Here is a 23,450-nt window from a genome sequence, read left to right as displayed (position 1 = left end):
TGATAATAGAATGGTAATCCCACCCGCGCCATCGGCATACACCGGCGGGGCACCAGTGAAGAATGATAGGTGAGGATGAAACAGGTCAGTTAGCCCATCGTGACGAATTCACCGAGAATTGTTCACGATGGTTTCCATGGGGAACCACGTGGAGGTTGACCTAATAGGGCATATTGCTAGCAATGGGGCTGTCAAACTCCATTGCTAACAATCCCTCCTTCCCCCTGTACTGTAAGGTTAGAGCAATTTTATCACGATCTCCATGGCAGCTCCTTCAGAGTGAATAGATGAATCAAACGAGTGGGCATTGCTTTGTTCACCAGCTTGTTCCATAGAATATAATTATATAAGAGATGACTAGTAGGACACGACATAGGGATATGTAGACAAAATACATTTTTGCCATTTACCATAAATAGGAAGAGAAAAAAAATAAAACTATACATCGTTCAATTAACCTATATTAGTTATAATATTTACGAATTACAAAAACGGACAACAAACTATATGCACACAACTGTTATCATCAGAAAAGTACACTTCCTATGTTTGAACACATGCAAACTGCCCCTGCTCACTCCATAACATGTTGTATTGTTCCAAACTTAAATTTTGTATTTTTCTTTAATACATACTTGCAGTAGGGAAATCTATCAAAGGACAAAACATGTTTTTAGCAGACCAAACATGATTATAATAATTTGGGGTCACAATAATTGGCCAATATGTATTTATTATTATTATTTTAGCCAATTTTTGTGATTATTTCGTTTGTTAGATTTCCATGTTGCAAAAACAAGAGAACCTGTACGGTATGGTCGCTTGGGTAATATAAAACCTTTAATGTTTCTACACGATGCTGAAGGAAATACATCCAAAACTTTTTCATAAAAGAACATGCATGAACAGTATCGCGGGAATGCAAAAAAAAAAATGGGAGTCAGAGCCGTTTGCTATTAAATAATTATAAATTTCCTCGCAAATAAAATGTTCGTTTTAAGATTATAAAAAAACAACTCTGGCCTCTGAATGTCGATAGATGCTTTTAAATAAAAAAAAAAGTTGATGCGAAATAAATTTTGAGTATTCTACAAGTACACAGGAAATAGGAGCGAGATAAAAAAAATACATAGCCCTCCTTTATACGATGTGATTAATTTAATGTTGGTAATTTAGAAACATAACTTTGTAATCCACCTAAATATCCTACCAGCTCTCGTGTAGAAACAAACTAAAATGGATATTGCGGTAGCATTTATTAGGCTCAATATAGGAAATGGTTAGTACTTAATTTATTTACAAGTTTTTTTTAATTATTAAACCCAAACAAAGGAAGATTAACCATACATCTATGGTATCTAGTTTCCGAAACTATGATAACATCCAATAAAAATAAGTCATACTTTTTTTATTGGTTGCGCTCTCTTAAATTAGATAAATTATTGCAAACTGAACATATTGACTGAGAGTCGAACACGTAAACTTAATGTAATATTATATTTTTTACGTAAAGTAACAGCAACGTTTATGTAGGTATCACGCAAACTGAGCAGGCGTAGGAGTTCTGGATAATCCATAAGGGTTCTTTCACACGATACGCGACGCGTATCTTGCCGGGTTACCGTGTCGTGTGAAGGAGCCCTAATTCGTGAAGTCCTTTTGTAAAAGCACATAGTTTCTCTTTTATAGATAGTACATATATATGCGTGTATGTTCATGCCGACTATGAGGAAAACTCGCCTAAAGCTGTCACCTACGAGACTTTGAATGGAGATTGGACAGGACCAATTTCTAAATTCGTTAAAATATCACATTAAAAGTAATTTCACATCCGCTATTCACATAGTTTAGAGCATACAATACGAGGGGCGGGATTAACTCGTGCACACACGTGGTAGTGATTTTAACGCAAGATGCCCAATCATCTTCCTACCCTTATCCCATTTATTATATGGGGTCGACGTAATATATTTTTTAATCATATTACAAAAATATTTGGCTGATAATTTTACGACTGGCCGCGTGCCTGACGTCAAGATGCTTAATATAAATTAAAACTTAATTAACACGATTTATTATTTCTTAGGAATGTTAACGGATAAAGTGTTACTATCGTAGTATTCTGTCCGCGTGGGTAGCGCTAGTCATGTCTATAGGCGACAGTTATCACTTTCGATCAGGTAAGCTGTTAATTTATTACTCTAGGAGTTATTTAATTAGAGTATTTAATGAGAGTATTTTGGTTATTTATAATGTTTTATGCAATCTAAAAGCATTAAATATCCATTTGGTAGAAACGCACGATGTTGCCAGTAACAAAAAATTAAATAATGTTGCGATACAGTTGTCTACTAAATATATTGCAACAATTGTTGTTAATTTCTGCCAAGATTTAAGTAAAAGTTAACATTGCACAGATAAATCAGAAATGGATATTCCAACAACAATAAATTTAATTAGGAACCACTTGCGACTACACAAATAGCTATCAAATGATCTAGTGCTATTGGTTTAAGGTCGCATAACGCAATCTCGTTCTAAACTAAACAGAAATTTTATTGTGGGTACAGTTTTTGGGGTGAATGTATACATAATACACAGAATAGGCTCAGAACAATTCAAACAGACATACTCATAAATGTTTGTATCGTGCGGGAATCGAACCCGCGACTGTCGGAAACCGAGGCAGAGTGAAGATGAGAAAACAGACGTGCTTAGTTTTTTTTTTTTTATACAACTTAGAATGGCAAACAAGCTGACGGCCCACCTGATGTAAAATGGTAACCGTCACCTATAGACGCCCATGTTTCGCCCATAAAACCCTTCATGCGTTACCATTCCTGAGGACTCAGGTGTTAGTTGATATCTTTGTTTTGTTGTTAATAAAGGGCACTTCTCAATTTTCTTCTCGGTAGAGATCGAAATGTGATAAAAAGTAAAGATTACTATATAAAAGATTTTTTCTTATGACGATATGTTTAACGAGATGTTCGCGTATTTAATTAAATCAAAGATTTTTAATCTGAAATTATCTGGGCCATCAAAAATCTACTAATTTAGTAATTTTTTATTGACATAAAAAACTATGCTCATAATATAAGTGCGTGTACGACTCGCCCGCCCCTGTGGCATTTTGAAATCCACATTGAAACAATTTTTAAGTAGTCAGGATTTTTGGTCACATCAAAAGAAAATCACAATTTTAATCTAAAAAATAACACGAGAAAACATTGACTTCAAACTAAATTAAACTCCCAACAAAGCACCGCATACAATTAAAGTTACCGCGTGTAACATAAGCACGACATAGTCGACCATGTCATAGAGAACACTTCGAAACATTCCGTTCGACATATTCATTAACAAAAAAGTACTATTTCATTACTACTCCATTATTTATTGTTGTTCCTTTTTTTTACATTACTTATTATATCAATAGAAGTAGAATCCTTCAAGTAAGAATTAAAAAAAAAAAAAGGTATCACACAAAAGTCCATGTTTTCCAATGGGGGGTCATAATAACACAGACATAGATACCTTATCCATTTTATTATTTACTCCATGACATGTCATAAGAAAAAAAAATTATGATTATTATTGTTCGATTAGTTAATTACTAAAAACAATTACATAACTAAAAAGCAAGTCTCTAAAACATAATATGAACTGTCATCAATAGAATAAAATGGACAAAGTTGAACAGATTCAAGGAACAAACCCAAGCATACCCATCGTTAAAATGAAAGAGATACGACGCCATCCATGCGTATCCAGTTTGCGCTGCTCTTTTTTTGCTATTTCAACAACGATATTATTAATTCGAAATTTCTACATACAAGTGCCTATTGCCAAAATAACTTTATACCCTCTTATTCATCCCAGACATGTTATAAGTGCAAAAATACACTGAAACTGTGTGGGGAAATGGCTTGGAAATATTTCACTCTTTCGACTACATTTTTTTATAGGGACCGATCTAAGGATTTGCCTATTGCCTATTGCTCCCTAGAGCTCCAGTCGAGCAATGCTGAGATTAGCTAAAAGTTAGTTCAAACATTGACAGGCAATATCTGGTACATTTAAAACATGTCTGAGATACAGATCACCTAAGTTCCCAAATCGAACGCATACTGTAAACCCTTGTAAATATACGCCTTTATTTACACGTAACATCAGATATACAGAGACGGTTTCTATTTTACATTGGCTAGTTTCGTACATTAGTACATTATTAATATGTATTATAGCTTAAGGGTTAATAGCCACTACAGGTAAGTATTTGGGAGATATTGAAACATTGCAAAATCAACTGTAATTGATTTAAACTTATCCATACGCTCCTGTATAAGGCAGTATTAAAATGAGGTTTTTTTTTATACGACTTAGAATGGCAAACAAGCTGACGGCCCACCTGATGGAAAGTGTTAACCGCCGCCTATAGACATGAGCAGTACCATGGACATGTGGTCTCAAATTCAAATATTGACAATTTAAAAACAGCTGTCTGTAATATTGTGGTGTAGCATTTACTTGCGAGTTACCGCTACTATCTGTCAAGCATTATTACTCTATATTTGTAATATAACATCAGAGGGTGACTTTATACAAAAGTCGATTGCTTGGGTACCTCTGTCCCATTCCTGCTTCAACCGTGAAGCAGTTGTGTTTGCATGGCTCTGTTTCGGTTTGAAGGGTGGGATATGGCAGTGAATTTACTGGGTACAGAGGAATAACACCTGAGTCCTCAGGAATGGCAACGCATGGGGGGTATCATGGGCGAAACAGTATACTCTGTTATGGCCATGGTACACGCTCATGTCTATAGTCGACAGCTACCACTGTCCATCAGGTGGGCCGTCAGCTTGTTTGCCATTCTAAGTTGTATAAAAAAAAAATACAAGAAATTTTATATACACTTAATAATTGCGCAAAGTTCCAATAAATCTCAAATATATTTTATATCAACTGACAAGTGTCTCCAACACTACAGCTCTAAAGCAGTATTCGAATTGATAAAACCTTACAAAACAAATAGCATAATTATTAGCCAATTAATCGTAGACTGTGAGTGGCGTAGCCTTAGTCCATGTCAAGTAACAAGTGTTAGTGATTAGCGTGTTTCGGTTACTTGTTTTGTTAGATTTCCTCGCTGTACACGTCATAACGTCTGCACTGCATTACTATATGCCATTCAATATACAATTTTCGATACAACTATACACAACAATTCCTTTATACAACATATCTATGATATTTAAGTTTGTCTAGCTGTCTACAATACCTTCTATATTATACACGCAGTCTACAGAAGCTCCAAATGTCCACAGACCGATAATAATTTTCCTTGCAGTGTATTATTAAAATGATTTAACAGAAGGTATTTTATTAGGGTGTTTAAAATGGCCACATAATAATAGAATCATATTTCATTATTTAAAGTACTATTCCCAACTCATAGGGGCGAGAAACCCGCAGAATTGGTAACACCATGTATTGGAATTTAAAGTTGGTTTTACAAACGTCCAGTGTCCCCAATATCTGCGATTGTACGTTATAAAAGAAATGGGTGAACTAGAATTTTAAAGCTATCACTTCACTATAATACAAGATATCTCCAGATATTTATAAGATGGCTGTAGTGAAATGCGATTTATGTGATTTTTTTTAGATTTATCACTTTTAAATAAGGTTAATTAATTGTATTAATTTGCAATAAAAACCAAATAAGGCTCGAGAGATCTGGAAATCCAATCTACAAATGTAGACACTGAAAGACAGTTATGTTTAGTAAGACAGGTGATCATATATGAGAATGGGTTTGATTTTAGATTTTTTAATTAACACATGAGCTAGGAAATATATAAAAGAAAAACAGGGACAGTTAAATGTATAAAACACAGCGAAAAAAGAACGAAATATCATGTCAGATAAACAAATGCAGCCTAGAATATTATGCCGACTGTACCGACATTTGTCCATTGAAACAAACGGGCTAATTCAACATTGGAATTACCAAAGATATCGTTACCAACTTTTAGTTGATAAGCTTACTTTAGATCGAGCTGGACTCTATCTCTTACGTCATTCAATATTAATTTTGTTCCCTAATATGTTTGCACAGGGGGGAAAGGGATTGTTAGTAATGGAGACTGAGAATCCCATTGCTAGCAATATACCCAACCAGGTCGACCTGCTCGCGGTTTCCCCTGGAAACTGTCATGGTTAATTCCTGATGAATTCATCATGATGGGCTAACTGGCCTGTTTTCATTCTCATCTATCGCCCTTCACTGGTGCTCCGCCAGCGAATCCCGTCAGCGCAGGCGGGGCTACCATACCATTTTCACCCATCAAAAAAAATGTTTGCACAGCTGACCTTAACCTTGAACTTGGTGTGTGGAACAAAATTCATCACTGCTCGCTCGTTATTATTCATTTTGTAAAGGAAAGCTGCTAACGAAGGCAATTCCATAACAAATATCCTCATTAACCGTTCAATTAGAATCACATAACGATAATTTTTACAAATTACGTAAACTATGCCTTAAAACTACAACAAATGAACCCTTACATTATTATATAATTTTTTTTTTTTTGTTTCATTTAGACCTTATATTCTTTTTTTAGAATTTTTCTCTTTCAATCAGTAAACCGACATTATGCAAAAAAAAAAAATAATACGATCTTTACATTCTTATAAAATATTGATGCGTTCAAAGCACCCTAATTATTATAGGGTTGCAATTTATAATATGCAAATTATGATTATTTGTGACAAGCAATATTTAGCATATATCTATACATAGTATAAGACCATTTGACTATTTGTCATGGTATTGAAAACTAATAAATGAAAACACGCTGTTTTTACTAGGTACTTTTTGAACAAGCTTTAGATAAACACTTGTACTTCCTGGAGATACAGTGAATTAAATTGAAAAGAGTTTTAAGTTAGAGCCAAGTATAGATACATAAATAGCAATGATGCTAAGTATATTGCTTGTTTTATGGAAGCATAGGCAATCCTTCGCTTTACCAAGCAGTGTGCGAAATAATAATATAGAAAAACGGGGCTACATACGTACATAATGAAGGGTCTAAAATGGCGACTTAGTGATTCGTAAACAATTCATATTTGTAATTCATATAATTGACAATTTTCATGAGAAACCACAAAATGCAATAAAAAAAAAAAAAAGAAAATAATAGGAATTTAGCAACAAGTTTCATCTAAACATTCTGAAATCTTACATAACAATAATAAACAGGTGAGTTAAAAAATCAGCTTTAAACGAATCATAATACAGTTCATTTCAGATAATCCGCCGATGAAACTGTGTCAATAATACGCTCTCAGCGTGAGGTGTTTATTAAAATCGACGGGTTAACAGAAAATAAATTCTATAATGATTCAAATAAAGGTCTTTTTTTCAAACGCCCCCCTTTTGTCGGGTTAAATTTGTGGATTTTCTTAGAGACATGAATTGCAAATATTGTTTATGACTATCTCACGAATCACCAAAAACGTTATATTATTGTGGATTTAGACTAAAAGAACAAGAGATAAACCAAGTATAAATTTGTCTGTGAATGCACCGCAGTGTCAGAAAGAATGCTCTTAGTATGTTAACACTAAATAAATTCCGAAGACCAACGGAAGAACGAGCATTCACTCGAATAGTCATAAAAAGTCTAAATCCACATTTCGAGGTACCTAGCTCTTGATATAGGCTTGAAGAGGATACCGTTTATTAAGAAACCAATTTCTTTAGAAAAAAATGTTAGTTATGATAGTAAGTCCCATGGATGCAATTATGGGCATAACCATGCCTCACATAGGAAGCAAGTAAAGTAAATACGTGCGATCGACCAAAGACAATGGCACCGCGTGTCAATTTTGATAAATTAAGTACAAAAATTGTAAATAATTATAAATCAAATAAAGAAATATGTACCCTTCTTATTTGGGTATACAAGTCATTTTCCATTAAGCAAATGGCTGCCCATTATTACAGTTTTAGTGCTCCCTCGAGACGTCCGACCATGTTTGAACGTTTCAACCCTCAGAAAGTACGTGTCTGTACTTCACAGCGAGTTCAACAGCTAGGTACCAAAATGCCACTTGATATTTTTACATGAAAGGTATCGCTGGCCTGGGACATACCCAATGTGTCATACGCAAACTTAAATACAAAGGCAAAATCAAAATTTTGTTCAAAGTACACTGTCGAACGCTCGAAACTCGATTTCAGCTACATAATTGAATGTTGAACACGAAATTAAATGTTTATTAAAAATATCAGATCACTCTGTATACATGACATAACACTATTATGTATTCATAAGTTTTCGTGTTTCGTTATTTCGATGGCACCGTAGTCATCTCCTCGAAGGAATGTAATTGGCAGTGGATGCGCCCCCGCAGTGGTGGCTTCGTTCACATAACGAATCGTGAGTTATACGATTAGAGAATTTGTTATAACACCTATAACGTATCGTTATTTTTATTTATTCTATTTACATGTCATCGACAACGATCCGTCTCGATAAAACGTCACGATTTGATTTAACTTTCTGATTATGGTTTCCGAATGGACGCCGTAGAGATGAGATTTCTGAGCATCATGTATTAAGGACGTATGTCGACCAAATAGGTGACACGGTAAAGAAGGGCCAAATTAAAAGTACCCGTAACCGGCGAGCGTGTATGAAAAGATTGATGAATGTGGAAGAAGCGAAGGAGGTTCGTTTGAATCGAAGCATTTGGCGTTCCATTGTTTCTGCCTACCCTAATGGGAGACAGGCGTGACAGATATATCTGTATTGTTTCCTTAACGTCTATTTGTCTCTATTATCCATGAATGATGGACTTGACGGATCGTATTAAATCACGATTCGGTTTTGCACGTGAACGTTTATCCGTTACTGACGATCCGTCATTAATAACGGACCGTGAGTAACGGACGTGTGGAAGGGCCGTTATATGATTTTAATGAGACACGATCTGTCGTCGTCGGGCGCGGTCGAGGAGTCACTTTGAGCATAACTTTGACGTTTCACCGTGGTGGCGTGGCTGGCCGCGCGTGTACGCTGCCCACCCGTACAATCGGCCCGGGCAGTATGTGTACGCTTAGTAGCTAAGTTACAACTAGCACAGTATTTATAAGCACTCCGCGCGCTGTCCGTGCGATGCGCGTTCCTACAAGTATATGGTATCGGTTCGTACACTAGCCGCGGCCGGGCGAGGTGGCGCCGCGCGGGGTGCTAGCAGCGCTGGCTGATGTACTCGTTGTACGACGCGGAGATCTCCTCCGACTGGTAGCGGGTCAGCTTGATGCTCCTGCGCAGCTCCGCGGTGATCACCGCCTTGTACCCGCCCTTTCTGAGTAGCGAGTCGATTGTTTGGATTTGGTCCCAACCTGACAAATACAACCTAAATGTCAGTACAACTATATTTAATACATTATTTTCATGACACGAGAGCTAGGCAACCTAAACTAAGGGGAAGGGGGGGAGAAGGGATTGTTAGTAATTGGGTTTAACAACCCCACTGTTAGCAATAGGATACTATCAGGACGACCTCCATGCGGTTTCCCCGGAAACTATCGTGATTAATTTATTGTTGAATTTGTCACAATGGGCTAACTGACCTGCATTTTCATCCTCACCTATCATCCCTCACTGGTGCCTCACCAGCGTATACCGTTAGCGCAGGCGGGGTTACCATTCCATTATCATCAATTAAGAATAGAAAGCTAGAGAAATTTTACAGTGAGTGGTAAACACCTGTAATTATTCTTTTTTATACAAGTTAGAATGGCAAACAAGCTGACGGCCCACCTGATAGAAAGTGGTAACCGTCGCCTGAGCATGTACATGAGCAGTACCATGGACATAACAGAGTATATTGTTTCGCCCATGATACACCCCATGTGTTGCCATTCCTGAGGACTCAGGTGTTATTCCTCTGTACCCTGTAAATTCACGCCATATCCCACCCTTCAAATCGAAACACAGCCATAAAAACACAACTGCTTCACGGTTGAAACACGAATGGGACAGAGGTACCCAAGTAATCGACTTTTGTACAAAGTCTCCCTCTGGTATGTTTGAGTTTGAGCAACCTATCATTCCAACGTGAAGAGTGACCAGTTTTGTTGCCTTTATGAGATCACCTGTAACTTTATCACACTTAAAACTAGAAATATATGTGTGTGAAGTATTTATTTGGCATATTATTGTCACCTTGTTCAGTAGCAACTTGAGGTAAATACGTGGCGGTCCGCTTGGTGCCGCGTTCACTTATAAACTCTATACGTATTCCGTGCTTGCCCAGCTTCCAATCGAGGTAGTGCTCGGCCTCCTCGAAGTGCTGCAAGATGGACACCGACACCGTCAGCCGGGGCACCTCCTCCCTGGTTATCGGGGCGAAGCGTGAGTCCTTCAACGCGCTGGTTATCGCGTATTCGCGTAAACCTGAAGAGTAATAAAGTCGTCGAGTTAATTAAAAGCTACAATTATTCCATTCAGGCCCTTACGCAATGTCAATAAAATAAACCAATGAACTTAAAAAGTGAGGATGATTCGAAAAGTTTAAAATAGCTCTAAAAAATATTTAATTTAAAAAAGTTATTAGGGTATTTCTCTGTAAGCTCGTACAGGTCCCATACAAATGCTGTCCTGACAATTATTTTTGCCATTTGCCAAAAAACCGTGTCGTATTTCGAAGAAAATTAACTATTATTTTAGTTAGATAAGGAGGCCCACTGAATTTATACGTATTTTCTGAGTTATTAACGATTTTTCAAAAAATCATGACAGGGGACTGTATGAGGTATCAGGGGACTGTTACAGGGCCATCGCTCAAGAAACGCCCTCGTTCGATGCCACATGGAAGAGTATTGAAAATTGGTGGTAGATGTGTCCAAAGAGCAGCAGATGAATGGGCTATGTTCTCGGAGACTGTGCAAAAAGAAAGAATGGAATTTCGTAGGTAAACCACTAAGGTATGCAGGCTCAATTGTGCTCGAGATCCATCGAAATGAAAGTTCTGTATCTCTTTTGCGTATTTAGTGCTATAATTCTCGCTAAAATCTACGTGGATCAGAACTTCATCATCTTGTAGATTTGACTTTAAATTATTCATTGTTTTATATCGGTGAACAATATTTCGCTGGTGATCCAAAAATTTGTGTAAATCTGTCTGTAAATGTGTTATGAGCTGTCTTGGACATCCAAATGTTTTTTTCAAATATTTAGTCACCAGTCGGTTCCATTTAGTCTTAAAATCTTGAATTTCAGAAATCCACATTTTATATCCTTTCTGTCATCAGTTTGTTTTTATCAGGTATTTTACATCGTTTAGCTACAGGTACATCTAAACCATTGAGATTAGATTTTTTTCCAGGTCTAGACATCGACTTTATTTCATTAGCTATCTAGTACCTGTACTTTTGTACAATTCTGGAGTAACAATTTTTTTTAAGATTTGTCTCTCTTTGGTACGTTACAGTGTGAAATAATTTTTTTTCAACTGCTTGCTAATGACGTCGTCAAACAATGTTGACCAGGCTCCGCTAACATTTTCAAAATTTTTGTCTTAGGTGTACCTTCAACGATCTTTTTGTATTTACTACTAAATCTCGCTAATCTTTTTTGTACTTCACAAGTTTTTTTTTTCTAAACGTGCGATTTATTTATTTATTTCTCTGTTAAACTTCTTTTGTTGTTCTAAGACTTCTTTTCTTCTTTGTTGTAGACTAGTACTGGAAACTGCTGGGCTTGGAGCTTGATATTTGAACTTGAACTAGAGTGGCGGGTCTTGTAGACAAAGTATCTGCTTCTGGATCTTATAACGGTTATTTCCTCGTACAAAATTATTAGTGACGCTTTTCAGTCTTAGTTTTTAGGCTCGGTATATAGTACAATATTCATTCCACTTCTTTAAGGCAGCTCTGTACTCACGAGATGACCATTACTAATTTTCACAAACCTTTTTCTTTCTTCTTTTGGTACTTCAACTTCTCCTTTTCTCTTATTTGTTATCTCTTTTCAGAATATTTTTTTCTTCTTTTGTATCGTAGTCGCTCTGCTTCTTTCTTTTTTTATAGTAGTTCCCCTCGGGAATTTTTTTTTTCTTTGTTCCTAAGAACAAAATATCATGTATGTTTGATCGACCTGTATAAAATTAGTTTATAAAGGAAAATAATGCAAAGCAATGATACTTAGCGGATAAATTTACACCAACAATATAAAAAACAATAACCAATATGCAAAATACACAGTCCCCTGTTGTTTAAAACAGTCCCCTGCTGCATTTTCAGGCTGGGGACTGTTGCCAGGGGACTGTGTATTTAGGTTAGATTTCACAATATTTACAAAACTGATGTAAAATAGTTTTTTAAGAACCTGCCTATCAATTTAGACATAAATAATAAAACAATAAACTATATAGCGATTATTAAAGTAATTAACATATAAATAATATTACTTACCAGAGGACTGTGTGTGGTAGCGGACCAAACGCGTATTCACCTTACAAATGAAGCTCTGACGCTAAACAAAATGGTGTCTCATTGCCACTTTCGGCAAGGTTGCCAATTTAACAATAATTGCGTTTCGTTTCTCTCTAAAAAACTTTTGTAAATATTATAGTTTTTTTTTTAATATGGATTAAAATTTTTGGCAGGGGACTGTATGGAAATTCTAGGGACAAAGTTTACAAGTGTTTACTAATATAATAGAATTCGTAATGAGACCTTGTTTTACGAAAATAATATTTATTATATATTTTTTCTTATTATATTAACTGCCAAATGTATGTAGTTTCAATACCTTCTTCATAAATCTCGTTTCTAGGCGGGAATACAGTGATGGGGACAGCTAGGGGACTGTATTTTTAGAGCTTCAATCACTTCTAGAAAAAAAATTAAAATAGTTATGGTTCTAAAAACAATGGGCCCGTAAATTTTTGGGGTTAAAGTTTTATTAGAAATGATTTTTATGAAAGTAATTATATTACTTTTTGAAAAAAACAGTCGGGACAGCCGATTACGAGTTTACAGAGAATCACCCATTATACACTACAGGAATTTTTCAATGAGAAAATTTAATTGTATTTGTACCTATTTGTTTCAATGTAATAATGTTTTATTTATGTTAATCAACTATACATATGTATAATGTAAAAATGTAGTTATGTACTTTATGAAATATTTATTAATGTGATCGCTGCGCCCTTCCAGGGTTCATGTCGATTCTTTACTTTTAATAACTTAAGACCTATATTGTTACAACATGAAATAGCAATAAATAATTGAATTGAATTAAATTGAACTTCTCTAGACATAGTAATTTTTTTTATTAAACAAAGTAACACCTGAATTTCTTGCTTGTTCTTTAGTTGATATTGCATTTCGAACTGAGCATAAGGGTTTATAAAAACACATGTTAAACATATGTTTGGATTTTTTGTAAATGATATCAAGTCTTATGTTACGGAGAACAAATAAAGCAATCTAGTAAGACACGTCACAGTCACGTATAAAAAATGCTCCTTAGAAACTTTCGACATTCGAAGGCAATTAGAGTATGGTAAAATGATAGGCTTGATATATGAATAACATGGACTTTGATAGTTAATATCGACAGTAATGCATGTGTTTAGTAATTTGTTTAAATAAAGAGAGTTTAAGGATTCTGCATATAGAATACTATGGTATCTTTTTCTATCGTAATAAAAAGTACCATGTTCGTGTTTTACTGTTCATCCCAAAGGTTGACTGGTAGAGAATGTTACTGGTATTAAGTCAGCCTTTTGTACCATATTTTTCTTTGGTCAATAAAGTTATTTAATTAAATAAATATTGTTTCTATATATATGTGTGCAGAACGCACCTTTTTAGAGTATATTTTTAAATTTTATATTTTTTATTTTGTTTTTCGATATCTGACAATGCCACCAATCAGTTATTATATTTTTCTCTACCACTAGCAGCGACCGTCTTATTATTTCGTAAAATATACAGTCCTTTTTCAAGAGCATATCTCTCGTTAAAAATATACCTACTAATAATACATTTTATGAAAATTAGCAGAGGTCATTGTTTGCCAAATGACAAATATTATTTAGGACAAATCTATAATATTTAGTGATTAAACGAACTTACCCAAGTGAAGTTCTATCACAATTATACGAAGCGCTTCGTCCGAAGAGATTATTATTCGTAGAATATAAACAACATGTAGTAACGCACAAGTGACACCGCCCCTGCACTATTGTTGAGAGAGGGATTCCCCCTTTTTCCTTTTTCTTTTTATTCCCCGGTAGGTACATAGTCTACTTAGCCCGTTCATTTCATTTCCTGTTCATTAAGTTCAGAGTTAAAAATTATTTAAAACTTATGTTTGACCATTGAAATATTTTTTGGTACAGTTCTGATGGGTATAATTAAACTGGGTTGGGAGGGAGTACGTACTAATCTCTTCGGACGAAGCGCTTCGTATAATTGTGATAGAACTTCACTTGGGTAAGTTCGTTTAATCACTAATTATACTTCGCGCTTCGTCCTCGAGATTATTATTCGTAGAATATAAACAACATGTAGACTTTGAGAGTTCCAACCAAAAAATATTATCAATGAAAACACTTATGATTGTATGTTTTATTGGATTACAAAGTGAACAAATAGAACTAAAAATTAATCGACATTATGTTATTCTACTATTAATCTATAATAGTACATAATCTTTTTTAATCATCACACAATTCGATAAACATAAAATTATTTTTGATTATTATTAATTATCGGCTTAGCAAAAGACGAATTATCTGTATTAATCATAGGCCTACTGTAAAATTTGGCGAAAGCAGTGGAGTTGGCATTCCAGCCGAAGCAGCTCCATTTAAGTATTGTATCTACACTGACACCTAGAGAGCGTGCCCGGGACGCGGCGGCATGTCGCGTGCTGTGCGCAAAGAGTACAAATATGTACGTCCAGTCCACATTCGTCTAATGTCAGTTTCACCCATCGGCTAATAGTTTGTCTACCGCTTTGTGAGGTCGACAGACACCACTAAAAAGATTATCAGAATTCCTTAGAAGAATTGTTCTATTTAAATGGCAATCTGAAGTTTTTGCTGGACTGATAGCAGAGTTTTCTAAGAAGAAAGGAAGAACAATAATCGGTTGCTTAGAACCTCTTCGTGACGTTTTAAGGAAGTCAGGAATTTTAATTACTATATGGTCATTGAAAAATTCTATATTTTTTATATCAATTTTGGATAGAGTTTGTATTCTATGAGCTATCGTTATTGCTATTAAGGTAATGGTTCTCTTTGTTAATTTATCTAATGATAATTCTTCATTAGGCCACAATGTGCTTAAATGATCTAAAACAGCATTGGTATCTCATGTAGCGTTATACTTCGGAAGAGGAGGTCTCAATCGATATACTCCATTGAAAAATCTTTCTATACTATCATCTTTTGATAAAATAGGACCTAAAAGCAAGGATAACGCCGAACTTTATTGAATTTAATGTTCCATATTGATAACCGTCATGGAATATCTGAGTAAGAAAAGAATTTATGATAGGAATCGAAGCTTTATAAAAATAAACTGAATTGTTTTTACAAAAATTCCACCACTTTTTTAAACAAGTATCATATTGTCTAATTGAGCTATCAGAGAATGATGCTAACATTATATCTAAAGAGGCTGGTGGAAAAATTCTCCTGGATAATGCTTTCCTGATAACACTCCTGTAACCAAGGTAAGCGTTGAGCCTACACGTTGATAACTGGAACTAAATAATAAAACATTATCCGCAGGATAAAAAGTTATTAATTCAGAGACAAGGAGGTTTCTGAATAGTGGGTACCACGGTTGTGTAGGCCATAGAGGAACAATAATTATACCGCAAGCTTTTTCAGAAATGATCTTTCTAAGCGTCTTAAGAATCACTGCAAATGATGGAAAGGCATAAAAGTAAAACTTTTGCTCAATTGATTGTGAATGAATTAATAGCAATTACGTCCGGATCCCTATGCCATGTGACATAATTTCACATTTTTTGTTTATGCGATTTGTAATTCGATCAACCTCTGATTTTTTTTTTTTTTTTTGTCATCTGGTGAAAGGCCCAATCAGCCAGTTCCCACTCTATATCTGGATGGATTTGCGTGATTCAGCATCTGTAGACTTAATATAGGAAGCGAATATAAAGAGCCTTCTGTTCTCACACCATTGCCAAATCTCTCTACTTATTTGAGTAAAATGAGGAAATTGAATGCCATCCATACGATTAATGTAAGATATTACAGTAGTATTGTCTATTTGTATTATTTGACAGTATTTGGCAATTATGTGAATCTCTGGCAAAAACTTTTAAGGCCAGAAAACGCAGCGAGAAGCTCCAGATAATTTATATGATGCTTTAGTTCATCATCTGACCATTGGTCGCTAGCAATACTATTACCATAATTAGCCCTCCACCCCGTAGTTGAGGCGTCAGAGTAAATTTCAATGGCATACGTATCATCTCTGATACGATGATACACAGAGCTATCTATATTATTTAATCACCATTGAAAGTCAGAATATACGGAACTAGGTATATTCCTATACTTTTCATAATCGTTATGATTTTTTAGATTAAGAAATTATGAACGCTCCAAATCTTTAGTGCAAAATCATCCATACTCAATGGCTGGACAAACCGACACAAGTAAAGCTACCTGTTGAGCAAATTCCCTGATTAAATAAAATACGTTCATATTGACAAAAACTTTCTGATTGAGATCGAATTCGTAATCTATTTTCGAATGGTAAGCTTAATTGTAGACTGTGTGAGTCTACAACTATTCCCATAAATTTACAAGATAATGAAGGCTCAAGGTTACTTTTATCCTGATTAATTGTAAAAGCTGAGGAAGATAGTAGTTTGGAAGTCATCTCAATATTTGTCAAGCATTGTTGATAAGAATTACCCAATAAAAACCAATTATCTAAGTATAAGGTAAATAAAAAATCGCCAGTTTTTAAAATTCTAGTAATCGGCTTCATTAATTTAATAAAAATGTAAGGTGCGGTAGCTAAACTAAATGGCAAAACATTAAATTGATATAATTTATTGTCAAAAATAAATCGGATATATTTTTTAGATTCATTATGAATGTTTATTAAAAAATAAGCGTCTTTAAGGTCTAATGTTGCCATATAGAAATCTTTTGATATTAATTTTAATGCAGTTCGTAAATCTTCTAATTCTTCGTAAATAAATATTATTCGTATATGATCCGTCTGGATAAATTTATTTAATCTCTTGAGATTCAATACGAGCCTCATTTTGCCATTAAGTTTTTGTATTATATTAAAAATATTAGATATAAACCGCCCTTATAAGGTATACACTCTGAAACAGCGTCAATTTGTAGAAGATTATTAATTGCATCAATATATTGATATTTTTCTGAATCTGTATGATTCTTGATAAACAGGTGACGAAAAAATTATTTTGTAACCCCTAATCCATGAAAGGATCAAGTGAACATTTGTGATAATAGACCATTAATCATAAAAGTGTGTTAAACGACCTGCATACTTAACTGGAATATACGTATCTAGTAACGACGTACGTAGTAACGACGACGTGGATGTTGTGTTGCGGCAGGCTGACGGAATCTCGGTCCCATGCCCGGCTGCTTGCGTGCCGGTGCTGGAGCTCTCCGGTTTAAAGGCCTTGAAGGAAGAATGTCGGTTCTTCTTGGCAGGTTTTTGGTATCATCAGAAACCACCTTTAGGTCTATGTCTGATTTGTTAACAGCTTCGGTCGATTTTATTGTTTCAGCCAATTTATAGCCAAATAAGAAGGTATCAACTTTTGTGTTTGTAATATATTCCTTCATATCCTTCTTTAAAACACTTAGAATGAAGTGTCGTCTAGTCATGGAGTCGCTATGCTGTATGTCACACATTAGACGGCTGAGATCCATCAGTTTTTGTAAAAGTTCTTTATCTTTTTGATTACAATTAAGCTATGTTGAAATAGCTTGACCTAAACAAGATATGGCTGAAGTCATTGGTTTCTTTTTTATCTTAATACCTTTATCACGCGTAGTAGCTAGTTCTGGAAGCTCTGCTTTTTATCTCGGGATTTATTGTGGGAGCACTACAAGTAAGCAGTTAGCTGGTAGTGGGTATTTATTTACTAATTATTTTTTAAGCTCTTTACTAATTCCTTCTTGGGCGATGTGTTGAAATCGCAATGGCAATTCTTTATGGACATCGCTACCATAATTATTAGTACACGTTGGATCGACTCCAAGAATTTCTAAAGTCTCAGTATCTAGCTACTGAGGCTCCACATTTGACGGGCCTGGACAGTTTTGACCAGCGTCTTGATCCGTAATCGGATTATTTTTTACTACAGACTCCCTACCGTCTGGATACGTTAACGCATCGTGAATCACATCTACATCGTCTGATGGAAGTTTTACAGTCTCTGGTTCTAGTATCTCTTCCTCAGGAGGATCTATTAACCAGTCTACTGATTCCGCTATTAATTAAGGCGTCTCTGACATATGCATCATATAATATATAAATATATGATGTGTATATGCATAAATTTATGCAATTGTATAAAAAAAAGTATAGTATGTGTCGAGTTCGTCCTGATAACGGCTCTGGGTACATACTAACATTGTTAACGTAGATACGTTAAAACCTAATATTTTTTGTCTCCAATAAGTATTATTGTTTATACAATACACCCCTATAATCAAATATTCTCTATAACTGAAATCAAAAGTAACGACTTCTCTTTTATATATATATATATATACGAGGTTTGTCCGGAAAGTACGTATAAAAGTTTTTTAAAAATTTTATTTTACAATTATTCAGGTAAATCAATTTTATCCCCTTCAAAGTACTCCCCCTGTGACATAATGCACTTGTGCCAACGCCGTTTCCACTGTGAGAAGGCTCCTTGAAAGTCCTCTGGTTGTAGGTTTCTCAGCTGCCCCGTCGTAGCTTTTTTTATCTCATTTATGTCCCCCAAATGCCGCCCCCGAAGTACCAATTTGGTTTTTGGGAACAAGAAGAAGTCACACGGGGCCAAATCCGGCGAATAGGGGGTGTTCGGTCACCGTAATGGAATTTTTACTCAAAAACTCACGGACAACAAGAGAGGTGTGGGCAGGGGCATTGTCGTGGTGAAGAATCCAACGCCCCTCTCGCGCCAATTCTGGACGAACTCGTGCCACACGAGCTTTGAGGCGTCTGAGCACATCGACGTAGAATTTTCCATCAACTGTCTGGCCTGGAGGGACGAATTCTTGATGGACAATCCCCCGAACATCGAACTCTTTCTCGGCCCTCTCTGAATCTTTTTAGCCACTTGTGGACGGTTGGTTCCTTCACAGCATCATCCCCATAAACTGTTCTGAGATCGGCAAAAATTTCACGGCCATTCTTGCCGAGTTTCGAGAGAAACTTGATTACGACGCGCTGCTCTTCAACGGAAGCGGGCTCCATGCCGACGGGGTTTCGTTAAGAGGTAACTTCACAGATGGCGTGACAAGCCAGTTCGCACCGCACGGCGGTCAGACCAGAACTGAAGCATTGTTAGGGACATAAGGAAGGGGTCCTGCGCTTACCTGGCCTCCCCACTCCTCTTTCTCGCATTCCAGAACACTTTTATACGAACTTTCCGGACAGACCTCGTATATATATATATATATTGCCAATAATTTATTTAAAAATATTTTATTAAAAATGAAATTCTATATTTATATTTATTATATCCTTTTATGGGTGTTATTTGGAAATGCGATAACGAAAGTTATCGAAACACGGCTGTTGTGTACAATTCCCGCTGAATTGCACGTCAACCATTTCGTTTGAATGCGGTGATATAGCCCATATGACTATCTCGATTGCATTCTTCTGGAGACAAAAATTACTTTTGTGTATAGATATAGTTTTGAAAATAAATACCTGGTCTACAACGACACTATGTAATGTTGAATGTTGGGTCGTTGAGATCACTACTATTCCTTTTTGGCATCTTTTTTTTTTTTTTTTTATTAACACGACAACGCGATGTATTATGTGCGGAGCGGTGAAGCACTAAATTGCGAATGAACAGGAAATGAAATGAACGGGCTAAGTAGACTATGTACCTACCGGGGAATAAAAAGAAAAAGGAAAAAGGGGGAATCCCTCTCTCAACAATAGTGCAGGGGCGGTGTCACTTGTGCGTTACTACATGTTGTTTATATTCTACGAATAATAATCTCTTCGGACGAAGCGCGAAGTATAATATTATATTACAACTATAACAGGATTGAATATTAAGAGAATGGATGTACTTATTGTATGGATGTTAAAATTCATATGAGTAGAAGAATTTAAATAAAGGATGGATGTACTATTAGACCAGCAATTTCACATTCTAAATTCAAACAATTTCAATGTTCACTTTTTTTTTCATTATAGCATGACATGTGAGCACGCCATTTTGAGCGAACACAGAGACAACATGGTCTATGAATATAGTGCAACTATAAAATATCTCGTAGTCTATTGATGTATGTGTTTTTTTTTTTTAATGGATGTATAATGTAAAGAATGATATGGTGGGAAAGGGAATGAATACCATGACTATTAGTTGCACAAAAAAATTATATAGACTATGTTAAACAAACAGGTTTTAAATGATAAATGTATCTTACTTACCTTTATTCAATATTATACAGTATGTCAATTAACGAAATCAATTTCTTTAGTGTTAGTATTCATTACGGGGTTTCAAAATATTTTTTTTTTAGAATAATTTATAAATGAATAAGTAATAATAATAGGTATGTACATAACATGTACTATGTAGTGCCATTGTTACATATACAGGTTTTTTTTTCAAGAATTTTAATTTATTTTTTAGTTTTTCACAATATCATAAATAACAGTCAGCTTGTTTGCCATTCTAAACTGTAAAAGAAAATATAAAAGAAAAGTATAAATAAGTGTAAATAGAAAATCTATGAAAAAGATTTTTTTTGCAACCATTTTTTACTAATGAATAACTACATTAGTTTTAAGGAATGGAATTCATTATTTAATATACTGTATACCAAAATCAAATTATAAAATAAATATATAAGTAAAGTAAAAATTTTACAATGTTATAAATCAGAGCTGTTGAAACCATGGCCCGTGGGCCACATGCGGCCCTCAGCTTGTATAGATGCGGCCCGCCAAATCTTTTCTAGCTACTACCATTATTGATGTTGATTTTGACAGAATTGTAAAGATAAATATTGAAAAAGTAATACAATAACAAAAGAATGATATTATGCATTTCATTTTGTTTTTACAAATATTTTGCGGCCCCCAAAGAATTTAATTACTTTTATTGGCCGTAGATCTTATCTAGTTTGGACAGCCCTGTTATAAACAACAATATATAATATTATAAATGCAAAAGATTGTAAACATATACGCTGTAAAGTGTCTGAAATGGCTTGAAAGAAATTTGGTACATGGGTTGGTCATATCCTATTTTAATACACAGGATATGTACTGATTTACATGGGTGAAGCCACAAGAAACAGATAATTTAAAATAGTCAGAGTAACACTATTTCATTCACTCTGATCTTAATTATCTTCTTTTTTCAGGGATATTGAACTAGTGTACTGTTGTATTTTAATTTTAAACAATTTTTTTTTTATATCATACCAATAGGCAAGGGCCAAATAGCATCAATATAATTTTGTGTGATCACTAATTCAAGGTTTTGTTTTTTATTAATATTTTCATTATGTCAAATAAAAGTAGAAAACTATATGTCACTAAATATAGCTTTCTAGTTTTTTTTTTTTATTAAAAAAAATACAATATTGTATTTTATTCTATGCTATGTGTGACATTATCAAAGAAGTTTAGCATGTGTTTAATATGCACAGACATATGGTTAATATGACAAGCACTTGTGGTGAATGGTCAAGTTTTTTATTAATAGTAAAATCTTTTCGCTCTACTTTTTTATTTCCTTGGAAATCTAAATGAGTTTTGGGCTTAACATAGCATAGAGACAACTTTACTCCACCATGATTATATGTTGAAATTTTACAATTAAGACAATGTTTAATAAAAAAATACCAATATAAATCTGATGTAAGTTACCCGAGTGCAAATGCATTGCATTGAAGGTTCCGATGCAACCTCGAAGACGATGCTCCTTCCCAATTTTCCATGTCACAAACAAGGGACTGAAAAAATTGTAAGAATAAAATATTACTCTTATAATTTTTTATAGGATTATATTAAAATTAAGAGAAACAACTGTGTAGGGTTTCTCAATCAAATAGTAAAATATTAATATAAATGTTCCTATGTCCTAGCATAGTAACTATTTGTAATGTAAAAAATTATAATAAATTATTGCATTTAAAAAATATCTTTAATGACATTTTATTAAGTGCAGATGTGTGTGTTAGTAAGTTATCCGACATGTTACTATTTCAAATGATCATACAATATTCAAATCAGACTTCAAACAAAGGAAGAGGTATGGAGGGGGCATGGAAGGTCCTTAGTGTATGATAAAGTATGTATGTGTATATATTCTTTACACTGTGTGTGTGTTATTATTAATATTTTCATATGAAAACCAAAGAGTTGGTCTATAGATAGCAATAAAAATATAATATTAATTAAAATATATAGATACAAATAGTTTTCCTTTAATATAAGCAGATGACACTGCATCTTTTTATATGCATTTGACCACATTGACCAATAATAGTTGTATGTGTGTGGGTACAGTAACACAGCTACCGACGAGTGGGTCTTAACTACATAATAGAATGCAAATAAGACTATGCAAATGAATTAAGTGAAAGCCATGATGTATTTAGCTTAACTTGTAAGTACTAATATGAGAAATATTGTTTTTAGGACACTAATTTTAGACTGATACTGATATTTTCAATGACCTTAATATAGACAAAAGAATTGATGGTAGTTAGACAAAGCATTCTACCAACTCTTACATGAGTTCATAGTTATATGATACCCAAAAAAAGATATACTTTAACTACTTACTAGGCTTCGTTAGTGAAATTTGGCGTCTGTGGAGGATCCATACTATGCAGTTGACAATATAAAACATCGAAACAAAAGTAACACATATCGGGTATAGCTACAGACTCTTGGTAACCATTCAAAGGTCGATCTATACTGTTACTGTAAGAGTTATTCAATTTTTGCTTTTTGGTTCCACAACATACTGAAGACATCTTGGTTGGTATTGTATATAAATATTAAGGTTTAGGAAACAAAGCAATCTCACAATTCACAAAAGTAAACGAAACCAAACACACTTCTCTTCAATGGGGGTTTCCTACAGATTAAAAATAATTTCTGTCTTTTCAATTTCCATTTG

At 34.6% G+C, this 23,450-nt stretch overlaps 1 protein-coding gene across 1 annotated transcript; it reads right to left on the bottom strand.

Annotated features, from left to right (window-relative positions):
- Positions 1-443: 443 nt before the first annotated feature.
- On the bottom strand, positions 444-23,428 carry LOC113512258 (uncharacterized protein CG5902). The gene is made up of 4 exons (XM_052898686.1): positions 23,111-23,428; positions 22,190-22,275; positions 10,245-10,475; positions 444-9,418 (listed from the first exon to the last, which is right to left on the bottom strand). The coding sequence occupies exons 1-4, from the start codon at positions 23,302-23,304 to the stop codon at positions 9,264-9,266; spliced, it is 666 nt and encodes a 221-aa protein (XP_052754646.1). The 5' UTR covers positions 23,305-23,428; the 3' UTR covers positions 444-9,263.
- Between the last annotated feature and the right edge of the window lie 22 nt (positions 23,429-23,450).

This window comes from Galleria mellonella, unplaced genomic scaffold, assembly GCF_026898425.1.
Source record: "Galleria mellonella isolate WM207_F2 unplaced genomic scaffold, CSIRO_AGI_GalMel_v1 utg537, whole genome shotgun sequence".
Lineage (NCBI taxonomy): Eukaryota > Metazoa > Arthropoda > Insecta > Lepidoptera > Pyralidae > Galleria > Galleria mellonella.
This window is presented reverse-complemented; position numbering and strand designations above follow the sequence as displayed.